The sequence below is a fragment of the Triticum dicoccoides genome, chromosome 7B (genome assembly GCF_002162155.2).
Source record: "Triticum dicoccoides isolate Atlit2015 ecotype Zavitan chromosome 7B, WEW_v2.0, whole genome shotgun sequence".
Classification (NCBI taxonomy): Eukaryota; Viridiplantae; Streptophyta; class Magnoliopsida; order Poales; family Poaceae; genus Triticum; species Triticum dicoccoides.
The window spans coordinates 619,249,956-619,261,494 of record NC_041393.1 but is presented as its reverse complement, the minus strand read 5'-3'; the positions used below and the strand labels follow the sequence as shown (position 1 = coordinate 619,261,494).

Genomic DNA, 11,539 nt, shown 5'->3' with positions numbered 1-11,539 from the left:
TACGACAAAACCCGGTAAAAGACATAACGAATATGTACTTTTTTTAGCGAGAGTTATTTGAAGACACATTTTAGAAAAATGCATATCGATCTTCTTGTGTTTGTACAATAAATTTGCATCCTTGAATCTATCGGTACAAAACAAAATCACTATATAAGTAGTTTAAAGAGACGATAAATAAATCATGGGTATACAATGGTGTAACCTTCACAACATTGGATTCGATTGGGAGCCAGAATTTAGGATGGGTTGTCCTATCGTAAGCTCGTTGCCTGTTGGGAGAAGAGGAGGCAGTTCGTGCTTTCAGATCAGAAACTTAACAAGTAGGTTTAAAAGATGATTATGCATGTACTACTTCAATAGATCCAAAGGCCAAAGCCTTTGTCACTTCATCATCTTTGAGATTGATACACTGCAGACAAAGTTAGGCATGTTACAAGGAACAAGATAAAGAAAGAAGGACCGCGCTACATACCACCATTGCATGCAAGGCTTCTCGTACGGTGGCGCCCCCTCTCCTCCCCCCCTCTCCCTCCCTCTCTGCATGCATGCAAGACATAGAATATGTGAGCTCGAGGTTGCATGCACAATATGATTTTGTTTTGCAACAAATATTCATGTGTGTTTTTACGTGCGTGCAAATTTTTGCATTGGAATGACATTTGTGGAGGTCTTGGCAAAGAACACTAAAATCAATGCTCCAAATAGATAGTTTTTTGAAGCATTGATTTTTTTTGCCAAGACATCCATGTTCATCACGAAAATTTGCAAGCATGTGAAACAAACATCAATGGTAGTTGCCGAAAAAATCAGATTTTATTTTTATTTTTTTAGTATTTTTTGAATTTTACTGTAGCAAAGGGTGCACCTGAGCTCGAGCTCAAAAGAGTACTTTCGATACATGCATGCATGCACGCATTCAAATAACATGGCATCAACATAGGTTCCTCCTAAATTCATTTTTTTAAGTTTTATCTCATAAACCATTAATCCAATTGACGATTCACATTTATCGTTGGCTTCTTCATGACGAGATCTTTGATACTAGAAGCCATGTCAACATGTTTCCACAACTTTTGTAATATCGGTAGTTGCCAGATTACTATCAATTTCTTGGCAGATTATGAGCCACTTAGTTGACAGATCAAACTAACTTGGTTGCCATGTTGTTGAACGTCAATATATACCAGTAGAATACTTGCTTCGTGGTACTTTTGTGGGTTGATGACACCTTTTCCCAGTTGTTAACACTTGAATATGGACTCTCTACACTTACATAAATTACATTGTCTAAAAATATACAAACCTATTATCTGGTAACTGTACATAATTGTTGTGGCAATTGTTCATGATTAACATGGGCAACTACATTGACATATTCTGGCAACTACAGGCAGCCCAAACAATAGACTGAAGTCAAAGAAGCTGAGTTGGAAGGTTGAATGTCTCATGACTACAATTTGAGCGCATGATGTGGTGGGAAAAAACTTAATACATGGCTAGACTTGTCACGCTAATGTGGACGGTTGCATGTTTAGATAACAAAGGTAGCCGGGATCACTCTCTTAGTTAAATCTTGGGTTACTCCTCCTTATCCATCTGCATGGCCCCAAAGCATCTTGTATTTCCCTTCTTCATCACCATGAATGATCTTCATAGCCAGCCTCCTAGCCCTCTTCAACTTGGCCCTACTTGGCGTCATATGTCGTCCTTTGGAACAACCCTTGAGAAGTTTCTCAAGTTCATGTCCTACTCAACTCTAGAGTTCTCCAAGTACTTGTGTTCAAGGACAGGAGCAGTGAAAGCCTTGATCTTCCAGTTGTCCGTGCATGTGTGTTACATACTTCTTCACCATAAAGTATTTGGTCCTGTTGTCGTAACAAGCCCACAAATATAAAGTGTGGTCCTTTTATTGTCTGACTACTTTCAGAAAAAATGTTGTGACTACAAATTTTACATAAAGAGAGGGTTACATGTTGATGACAAATCATGGTTGTTAAAAATAATCTTACAAGAAGTGAAGAACCAGCGCACGAACCTGTGGTTGGATGGTTAGAGGCACAATGATATCCCCAGCCCACCAGGGTTCAAGTCCTGGTGCTGGACTTCGTAAATCTCAAGATTATATGCCAGCTCAGTCTCTCGAAGGTGCTCATAGGGATAGGGTGTGCGTGTATGCGTTTATAGGGGTGAGTGTATGCACGTATATATGAGCGCTTTGAGTCTGTATTGTATCTTCATGTTAGTCGCCGCATCTAATGCTTCCATGTCATAGGAACACTTGCTTTCTCTGGTTCTCATGTTGCACACTCATGTTCTGATAGTGGCCTCTTGCTGACCGGCACTCTGCTGAATATGCTCTTCCATACTGGCTCTTGCTGAGTGGGCTCTATCACAATAGGCTCTGCCTTACTTGGTTCCTACTTACACGAGTATTGGTTAGCAAATGAGCACTTTCTTCTTGCAAACGCATAGTTACTGGATTCCACCTCTGAATTGTATGGGTAAATAACTTGTATAGGAATAGGATGTTCTTCAGCATGCTCTGCATCACATGTACTGCTTCACTACTTTCTGCGTGATTGTTCATTGTCTTTGAAAGACTGAAAACTGAAGGAAGTTGGGCTCTTGGGAAATGCACCACATCATCCTCATTGAGGTTCGTATTAAGTTGTCATCACGGTCCATGTACTGAATGAATGGTGACCAAATGACATAAATGTGAGCATTTGATCAGTGTCTTCATCACTTCTAACTTCTCTCATGAAATTTCTGTTAATTCATAGTATAGGAATACAATAATTCATAGTAGTACCATTCATTCATGTTATCTCATGAAATTTCTGTTAATTCATAGTAGATGAGCGCATTGCGGCAGCGAGTCTCGACCCGCCCACGCAAGTTCACCAGCGACCAGTAGGTATTTTCGCCAGCTCGCACCAGACGGGTCAACATGTGGTGAATAGAGCCGAGTACGAGCATTGCATGCTACACAGTGACCGTACCATCATGTCTCGTCATATATGGTGACTATTGATCGTATTCTTCAGTACGATCTCATCATATATAGTGACTATTTATCTCAATTTTGAGTATGGTGACCAAAGTGAGTTTTGTTGCGAGTTCAGTTAGCACCGATGCATTTTACTGCATCTTAGTATTCTTGAGTACCGTGACCTAAGTGAGTTTTCGTCGCAAGTGGAAGTGAGTTTCCGTCGCAAGTTCAGTTACCACTCATGCATTTTACCCCTTACACTTGGATGGATCTCATACACAGTGAGATGAAACTGCCTACCCGGTCCATTAGCAACCCCCTGCAAAAGTAACATCATCTTATTTTTCAGCTCACGTTGTATGCATTTTCTGAGTAGCACAGCAATTGCTCCCACTTCATAGAACACTGCAAAATGACCAGATAGAGTGGGACAAACCATTGGGCTGTCAAAAATAATATTGCGCTCTTGTATTAGTACTTTAGTAGATGGAAACTTGATGCTGCATAGCGCTGCAGAGTGACACCCTCCTGTTCGAGGTAGGCAGGCATTGAAGTGCAACACAAAACATGCCCAGACCAGGAATGGACACAACGTATACAACTCTGAAGATACAGAAAACAGCTCTTTCAGGGAACCGGTATTACAGGCAGAGTACATCCCTAAGAGACCTACTATCAAACGAACAACAAAACCAAAAGTAAGCTCCGGCCTAACTTCTTTCGAAGCGGTGATGGGTGTTGCTAGCGAATCTTGACGAAGAAGAGCCATGTTTCCTCGCACTTGGTGAATATTGCGAGTTGTGCCATGAAAAATCCTGCCCTTGAGGAGATGAATAGTCACCGCCAGAGGAGCGATGGTGGTGATTGTTGTAGGGCTTCTTAGGAGTAGATTGGGAGTCCCACCCATTGCCTTTGTACTTCTTGGATGGCAGATCATCATGGTCCTCAGGAATCCAACCACCCCTGGCTCTGGATTTACCACGAGGTGTCTCCCATCTATCCTCGAATAGGGGGCTTTTTCTTTTGTGAGAACCATGAGGAGCTGATCTAGGGCCAGAGTCATTTTTCCATTTGTCCTTTCTACGACTATGCGACGACAACTCGCCTTTGAACCGGCCGGGCTGCAAAAATAATAACGTACACATGATAAATACCCAAGCTATTCTTATCAGCAGAGGAAATCATGAGATGCTTACCTTAGCACTATTTGTGCAGCCACGTGCGAAGTGACCATCTTCGCCACATTTGTAGCATAAGGTCGGAGTTGTCGCAGCACTCGTCTCCCTACGTTGCTTGGCACATCCCTATGATCAAATGTTGGTCACTAAACAACTGGTATGAAAAGAAACAGACAGAGACACAGGAGGATAAAAGGATTAAAACTTACCAAACCAGTATGACCAGATTGAGCACAGTTATAACAAGTAACTTCTTTTGAACAACTATCAGAGAAGTCGGTACAACACAGGTGACCATTCTGGTTACACACATAGCATTTTATTTCCTGCATAGTCAACCAAGATGGATAATGAGAAAGCAAATTTGCAATTTTCATGACAGTCTCAGTCAATTCAGCGACTTCAAAGTTGCAGTTTGAATGAGACTGTTCAACCACATACGGAATAATTTATCTCGTACCATATGTTACTAAGTGGAAAATACTTATATATGCGGATTCAGGTACTAGATTAGCATAGAATGATAGGAAATGCCCAACACAAAAATGATCGGAGTCATCAAATTTAACATAATTTATGAGCTGCACGGGAAACATGATTAACAAGTGTATCCCAGCAATTTAATCAACCAGGTCAGGGCACAATACATTTATAGACCTTTTTCTTCAGATCAAAGTTTTGAAGAAAGAGTATCTTTCAGGCTTTCGTAACCTTCTTCAGAAAACATAAAGGAGCATCACTTTGTTATAAAGAGGCAAGTAACCAGCATACGAACACTCATCTGCGGCAGCAAGATGAAAATTTTGAGAAGACAATAATGGCAAAAATGAACTCACCTTGACATCATCCAGTGGATAATCATTGGAACATCCAAACATATCATGGCCTGTTTCTCCGCATCTCAAACACAATGCGGTGTATTGCTGAGTATTCTTTGTGTGCTTGTCAGGGCAATCTTTCGCCATATGACCTCCTTTTTTGCAGATGAAACACTCTTGACCCTACAAAAAGAATTAAGAGATATTTGATTCCTGACAATGACAACCCCTGGAAAGAAGCATTTGCAGATCAAGGCTATTTAGGATGTGAGCCCAAAATAATCTACACGTGCAACCCACAAGCACAGGCAATATAGACAGTACTATTGGAATCTTAAACTAAGAATATGCATGCATGCATGAATCAGTCCGAAAGGAGGATCCCTCCAAAGAAATCACATGTCATAAAGCACGGGTATCACTCCCCTTCAAATGGTATGACAAGTACGACACAAGAACAATGAACGAATAGATCTGGAAGCACAAACTACTTGATGCAAAATTGAACTTGCATGATTGGTAGAATGAGTTGTTTAAATTAGGATTGACTGGAGAATGAATTTGAACAGAACGCGTTTTCCTGATGTTTGTGGCCTTTTGCACTTAATGTTTAAGTTAGTACAGCAAATGAGTATGATCAAGTGTCCTAGAATTTGTTGACCAAATTATATTGAATGACAGAGTTAATCAAGGTCTCAACATTTGCCTGGTGGCAACCTAAATGAGATGATGGCACCCTAAACGAGACAGACACATAAAAAGCAAGGAAAAAACCTCTGGAAAAGGAAACCATATAAAGTGAGCTCATCAAGGGTATGAGTGGACATACCCAAGTCACGGAGCGATAATTCGTCCGAGCTAGAGAGACCAACCTGCGTGCACTGTTTCGCATTGTGTCCAAACAATCCACAAACGAAGCAAGGCTTCTTCCGCTTCTCCATTGGGCAGTTTACAGCCACATGACCTTCCTCACCACAGTTAAAGCAAGTCTCCAATATAGTTTCCCCAGGATCAAAGTATCTTGGTATACGCTGGTCATAAGCAGAAGCAACATAACTATCAGCTTACCACCGTTATCCATGTACAGGGAAATTCACTGCAAGGAAAAAATCACTTGGCACTTACAAGAAGCTTCCGCAGAACTGTGTTATCAGATACAGGGGCATCAACGCCATCTTCGGTGGGCACTGATTCCACTGTCCCAGTGTTCCCCTCCTGAGTGCCAGCAACCTGAGGCTGAAAGGGACAAATACAATCATCAACTGCAGCTCCAGGAAGACTATCATATTTGTTCCCAACAAAGGAACATCAAACACAGATGTCGATCCACTAATAAGATAAAATCAGTTGTTCTACACAAGCCGAGCTTTTCAATCCACTATTCAGTTCATGAATGTTTTAGCGTGCACATGTTTTACTTACTGTTAACGGACAAAAACAAAAACACCGTATCACTTTGATTTGTAAGAAAACAAAAGTAAGTGCCTTCTGTGTAGGAAAGAGCAGCATACTGCCTTTTATACCGTTTCCAAAGAAGGAAATTGGGTAGTGCCGACCATTGACTCCTGGTAAAGCATATAGTTAACCAAAAAAATCGTAGCAATAAGGCAGCATTAGCAAAGAAGAATGCTCCTCTAGATCCAAACGTTGAAAAGGCAAAGCTTCCAGTGAGCTCACACTTGAGGCAGTTGAACCACATACAAAGCTTCCAATTCAAGGTGATTCTACACGACATTGCTACTGAAGCCTCTATCAAAATCCTGTGTGCATACGATATTTCGATTGCTAAAAATAAACACATGGTACTGCATAATCACGAGCTAAGCTTAGGCCAAGCAACAATTACCTCCTCCTTGACGGCGGCTGCGTCGTCCTCCTTGCGCTGCTTCTTCCTCCTCTCCTTGCGGCGCTGCTTCTTCTTCTTCTTGTCCTTCCTCCTGCTGGGGTCGGCCTCGCCGAGCTCCACGACGGCGTCCTCGTCGACCTCCTCGTCAGAGGACAGGGAGAGCACCTCGGCGAACCCGGGCTGGCCTCCCGCGGCCTCGCGCCGCCGCGCCCGCGCGACGATCTCGAGGGTGAGATCCTCGTTGCCCTCCTCGTCCTCGTCGTCGCTGGGGGGCGCGCGGGGCCGCGCGGGAGAGGGCGAGCCAGCGTCGTCCAGGTCCGGGTCGCGCCGCGCCTTCGAGCGCCAGCGCTGCGCCATCGGCGTCGGCGGTGGCGGTGGCGGCGGCGGGGAGGGAAAGAGCGAACCCTAGGTAGCGTGTACGTGGTATGTGAGCGGAGCGGCGGCGCGAGGGGGCGCGTCCACGCGGGAGGCGGAATATTCCGATCCAACGGTTGGGTGGGCCGCGGCGTCGAGGGGGAAGACGACGGCCGGCAGCAGGTCGAGCGGGTGGGGTGTGGCGGGCCGGCGGCTAGGGTTTTTTTTAGGAAGTGTGGCGGCTAGGTTAGTTAGATTGGAGGGAGCGGTGTGTGTGCAGCAAACCTTGCCAAATGGGCCGGTCTTAGCGTGCCGGCCCGATAACCCGCGTGCCTGGCCTGGCATGTCATTTGGCGGGCCGTGCTGGCGCGTGGCACGCCTAGGGCCGCAAGGCTGGGCACAAGTGCCGGAATGTCATGGCCCATTTAGTTTTTTATTTATTTGTACAGATTATATATATAACCCGCATGCTGATCGTGCCTGGCCCGGCACGTCAAAATAGCCAAAATCAGACGTGATGATCGTGTCGATGGGCCGGCCCATTTCTTTACTATGTCGTGCCTGGGCCAGGGAATCCAGCACAAGTTCCGGTCCAGCACGACCCGTGTAGTTACCGTGCCTGGCTGGGCTGTGCCTTGCCCGTATAACTCACAATGTGCCGTGTAGTGTTGGGCCGGCTCATCTGGCCAGGTCTAGTGTGCATGCACGATAGGATTCTAGTGCACTATTTTCCTCGGTTGGGTGTGCTGTTGGTGGGTTGCTGGATTGATAGACCTCCACGGGAGCTATTTCTCGCCTGTTGCGAGATTGGTCAACCATCAACTCTTATTCACCGCCTTAAGTGCCCGTTAAAGAAGAGCAATTAACTATATGTTACCCCTTGCGGGGGACCTCCAACGATTATTTTTGGTGTCCTTAGAACACGTCAAGTAGTGTGTCTAGCCATCGCCACACATCGTGTGCTGGCCATTCTCTCTAGATTTCATTTTTATAAAAAGATTGTGTATGTGTCTTCGGGGTTTGGATGGGATTTTCTAATGGTTGTTTTTGAAAAAAAGGTTTTCGTTTAGGTTTCCCAAGGTTTTGCAGAAAAATAAAGAAACCGCGAAACCCATAAGGAAACAAAGAAAAATAAAGAAAAACGAGACAACCGAAGATAAAATAAGGAAACTAAGAAAGAAACAAGAAAATTGAAGAGAAAAGGGAAAGAAGAAAACCAAAGGAAAATAGTGAAAAGAACAGAAAATCCGAGGACAAACATAAAATATCCAAAAATAAAGAGAAATAAAAAGAAGACATAAAACAGATGAAGAAATAAAAACCAAAAAATACAAAACATAAAAACTATAGAAAAATCTACACAGGGAAAAAACCCATGAACTAAACCCAGCAAGCAAACCCGAACGAAACACAATGAATAAAAAAAGAAATGGGTCGGTCATGTAGCTACAGTTCAGGGTCGAAGCTTCACTCGGGACGGAAGGACTACTCGAATTAACCGAGATATAGCTCCCAGGCTCATACGCAGCGCATGGTGGAGCGATCGCTACGTCATAAATGGGCCAGCCAATTCTAGTCTCACCTTCATCGGTTTTCTGGTTTGCTTCGACCCCCAAAAGGCAAATGAGCCGGTTTTCTTTACTTTTTTGGGGGTAGGTTTCTTTTGATTTTCTTGTAGAACTGCTTGTGGTTGTTTTCTTTTTTCTTTTATCTTTTTTATATTTTTCAAATGCGTGATCCTTTTCCAATTTTGGATTTGTTTTTGCAATTTTTTTGACCACTGAAGCCTTTTTCAAATTTAAAGTTCATGAACTTCTTTAAAATTTTTTGACAATTTAAAAAATGTACAATTGTTTTTTGTGAACTGTTTTTGAAATTCATGAAAAAAAATCATTTTTTGGACTTTTTTTTTTAAGTTATGAGCTTTCCAGGTCTTGAACCTTATTCATATTTATGAACTTTTCTCAAATTCATGAACTTTTTTCTACTTTTTGAATTTTTTTTCAGATTTGTGAACTTTTCTCAAATTCATGAACTTTCACAAATTTTCGACCTATTTTTCGAAATTTACAAACTTATTTTCAACTTTTTTTATTTCAAGAACTCTATGTCTTTCCGGCTGCAATTTTTTCCTTCGTGTTCTTGTGTTTGTTATTCTTTTTTTTTGGATTTTCTAGTTTTTGTGTTTCTTTGCTGTTTTCTTGTTTTATTTGTTTCCTGTGTGGGTTTTGTTTGTTTCTTTCCTTTGTTTTCACCATTTTTTCTTTGTATTTTTTGTTCTTTTTATCTTCCTTTCTAGTGCATGTGTGTGTTTTCAGTACACAGTGTACATTTTCATATACATACATAATTTTTTAACACATGTCGAACATTTCTGAAATACATGTATTTCATAAATTTCCTTGAATCCATATTGTTTTAATATTTTTTTACATTTAATTACATGAAACGTTTTTTTGAACAACTAGTACATTTTTTTAAGTTGGATACTTTTTTTAAAAATGGCACGTATATTTTTTAATGGTAGTAATTATTATTTTTGAATTACGGAAGGCTTTTTTACAGTGCATAACATTACAAAAAATCACAGAAATTTTCTGAAGCCTGAGAACATTTTTCTAATTCTATCAACATTTTCTCATAGTTAAGGTAAGAAAAATTACATTGTTAACATTAGTTAAATTCATGATGAACATTTTTTAGAAACTAATGAGTAATTTTTTTTGGAATTTATGCAATTATATATTTAAAAAAAAAATATACTCCATTTAGGACCAACGAGTATAAAAGAACAAAAATAGCGTTGGTGCCTATGTGGCTATATGTATGTGTGTGATTATGGGCTGACCCATTTAGGACCACAAGCGGGGAAGCGCTCTGTCTTGCTATAAGCGAGACAAAACTGGGAATTGCCTATTTGCCGCTCGCTGCGTCGAATTGTAGACATACAGCACTTTTAGAATTTTCCGGTTAATGTGTTCGAGCGTTTTCCGGTTTTAGGAACCTTCTAGAGTTTTCCCGCTGGTTTTCCGGGTTTTGGAACCTTCTAGAAGGTACCTTGAACTGAGTTTTTTCTTTAACCCATTTTACTGCATCTTTTTTTATTTTCATTTTTTCCTTTTTGATGTTAATTTTTTAATTTTTTTTCTTTTCTTTTCATTTATTTTCATTTTTCGTTTCAAGTATATTTTTTAAATATCATCTTTCGAAAAATGTTCGTAAACTGAAAAAATGTTCGTGCTTTTACAGTATTTTCATTTTTTTTAAATCGTGTTTTCAACAATTGTTTACAAATTCAAATAATGTTCGGGCATTTCAAAAAATGTACTTATTTTTAAAAAATGATTTGAATGTTTTCTTTGAAAATTTTTAGAACTTCTCAAATAATGGCCAGGATATCAAAAAATGTTCCTGTTTTAAAAAATGTTCACAAATTTCAAAAATATTCTTGTTTTTAAATTTTGTTTCACTTATTTCAAAAGCTATTTTTGTTTTTAATTTTTTTTCACCATTCCAAAAAATGTTTGTGTTTTCGAAAAATGTTGAAAGGTTTAGAAAATTGTTTCTGTTTCAATGCTTTTCACCTATATAAAAAAATTTGTATTTTCAAAAATTGTTCAGGATTTTCCAATTTGTTTTCAATTTAAAATTTTTGTTCTGAATCTAAAACGTTCTTCCTGTTTTCTAATTTTGTTCACCATTTCGAAAAAAAATCTTGTTTGCAAATCATATTCTTGAATTTCTGAAAATGTTCATGTTTTCAAAAATGTTCTTAAAATTTTAAAAAATGTTCGTGCTTTGTATTCAAGTTTTTTTTTTTTGCTTTTTCAAAAAATGTTTGGGAAGTTAAATTTTCTTCATAGTTTGAGAAGATGATGTGAAATTTTATATTCGTTGGCGTTTGTTAAAAATTATTTGTAACTTAACGAAAATGTTTGAAACTTTTAATATTGTTTCCAATGTTTGAAGTAATGTTTAGTTTACGCAGGTAAATGTAACACTTTAGACTTCAATCTGCTTACTTTGTCGACAAGGTTCAGTAGGTTGACTGGTTAGCAGGATTCATCTCAAGCTGTTTGAAGTTCGCATCCTAGCTCACGCAAAACAATATTTTCACGCTTTTTTTGCTCGACAGCTCGCTTTGTTGAACATGAAATGGGCCAGCCCAGTCGGGCGCGCCCTGTGCGAAGTGAGGTCTGCTTGCTGCAGAATGCGGCGAATAGGATCTTCCACAAAACAGCGCCCAGTTAGAGCATCCACATATGACAAGTGTAACCCCTCGAACGCCTGCAGATGCGTCAGGCGCGTCTGGGCACTGATTGGGCACTCCTCAAATTAACACTGCATC

The 11,539-nt window shown here is 40.5% G+C and overlaps 1 protein-coding gene across 1 annotated transcript; it reads right to left on the bottom strand.

Moving 5' to 3' along the window:
• Positions 1-3,421: 3,421 nt before the first annotated feature.
• On the bottom strand, positions 3,422-7,297 carry LOC119337781 (zinc finger CCHC domain-containing protein 7-like). The gene is made up of 7 exons (XM_037609965.1): positions 6,838-7,297; positions 6,117-6,227; positions 5,864-6,022; positions 5,010-5,174; positions 4,383-4,499; positions 4,192-4,299; positions 3,422-4,116 (listed from the first exon to the last, which is right to left on the bottom strand). Exons 1-7 carry the CDS (start codon positions 7,192-7,194, stop codon positions 3,706-3,708), a joined length of 1,428 nt encoding a protein of 475 aa, XP_037465862.1. The 5' UTR covers positions 7,195-7,297; the 3' UTR covers positions 3,422-3,705.
• Positions 7,298-11,539: the final 4,242 nt, after the last annotated feature.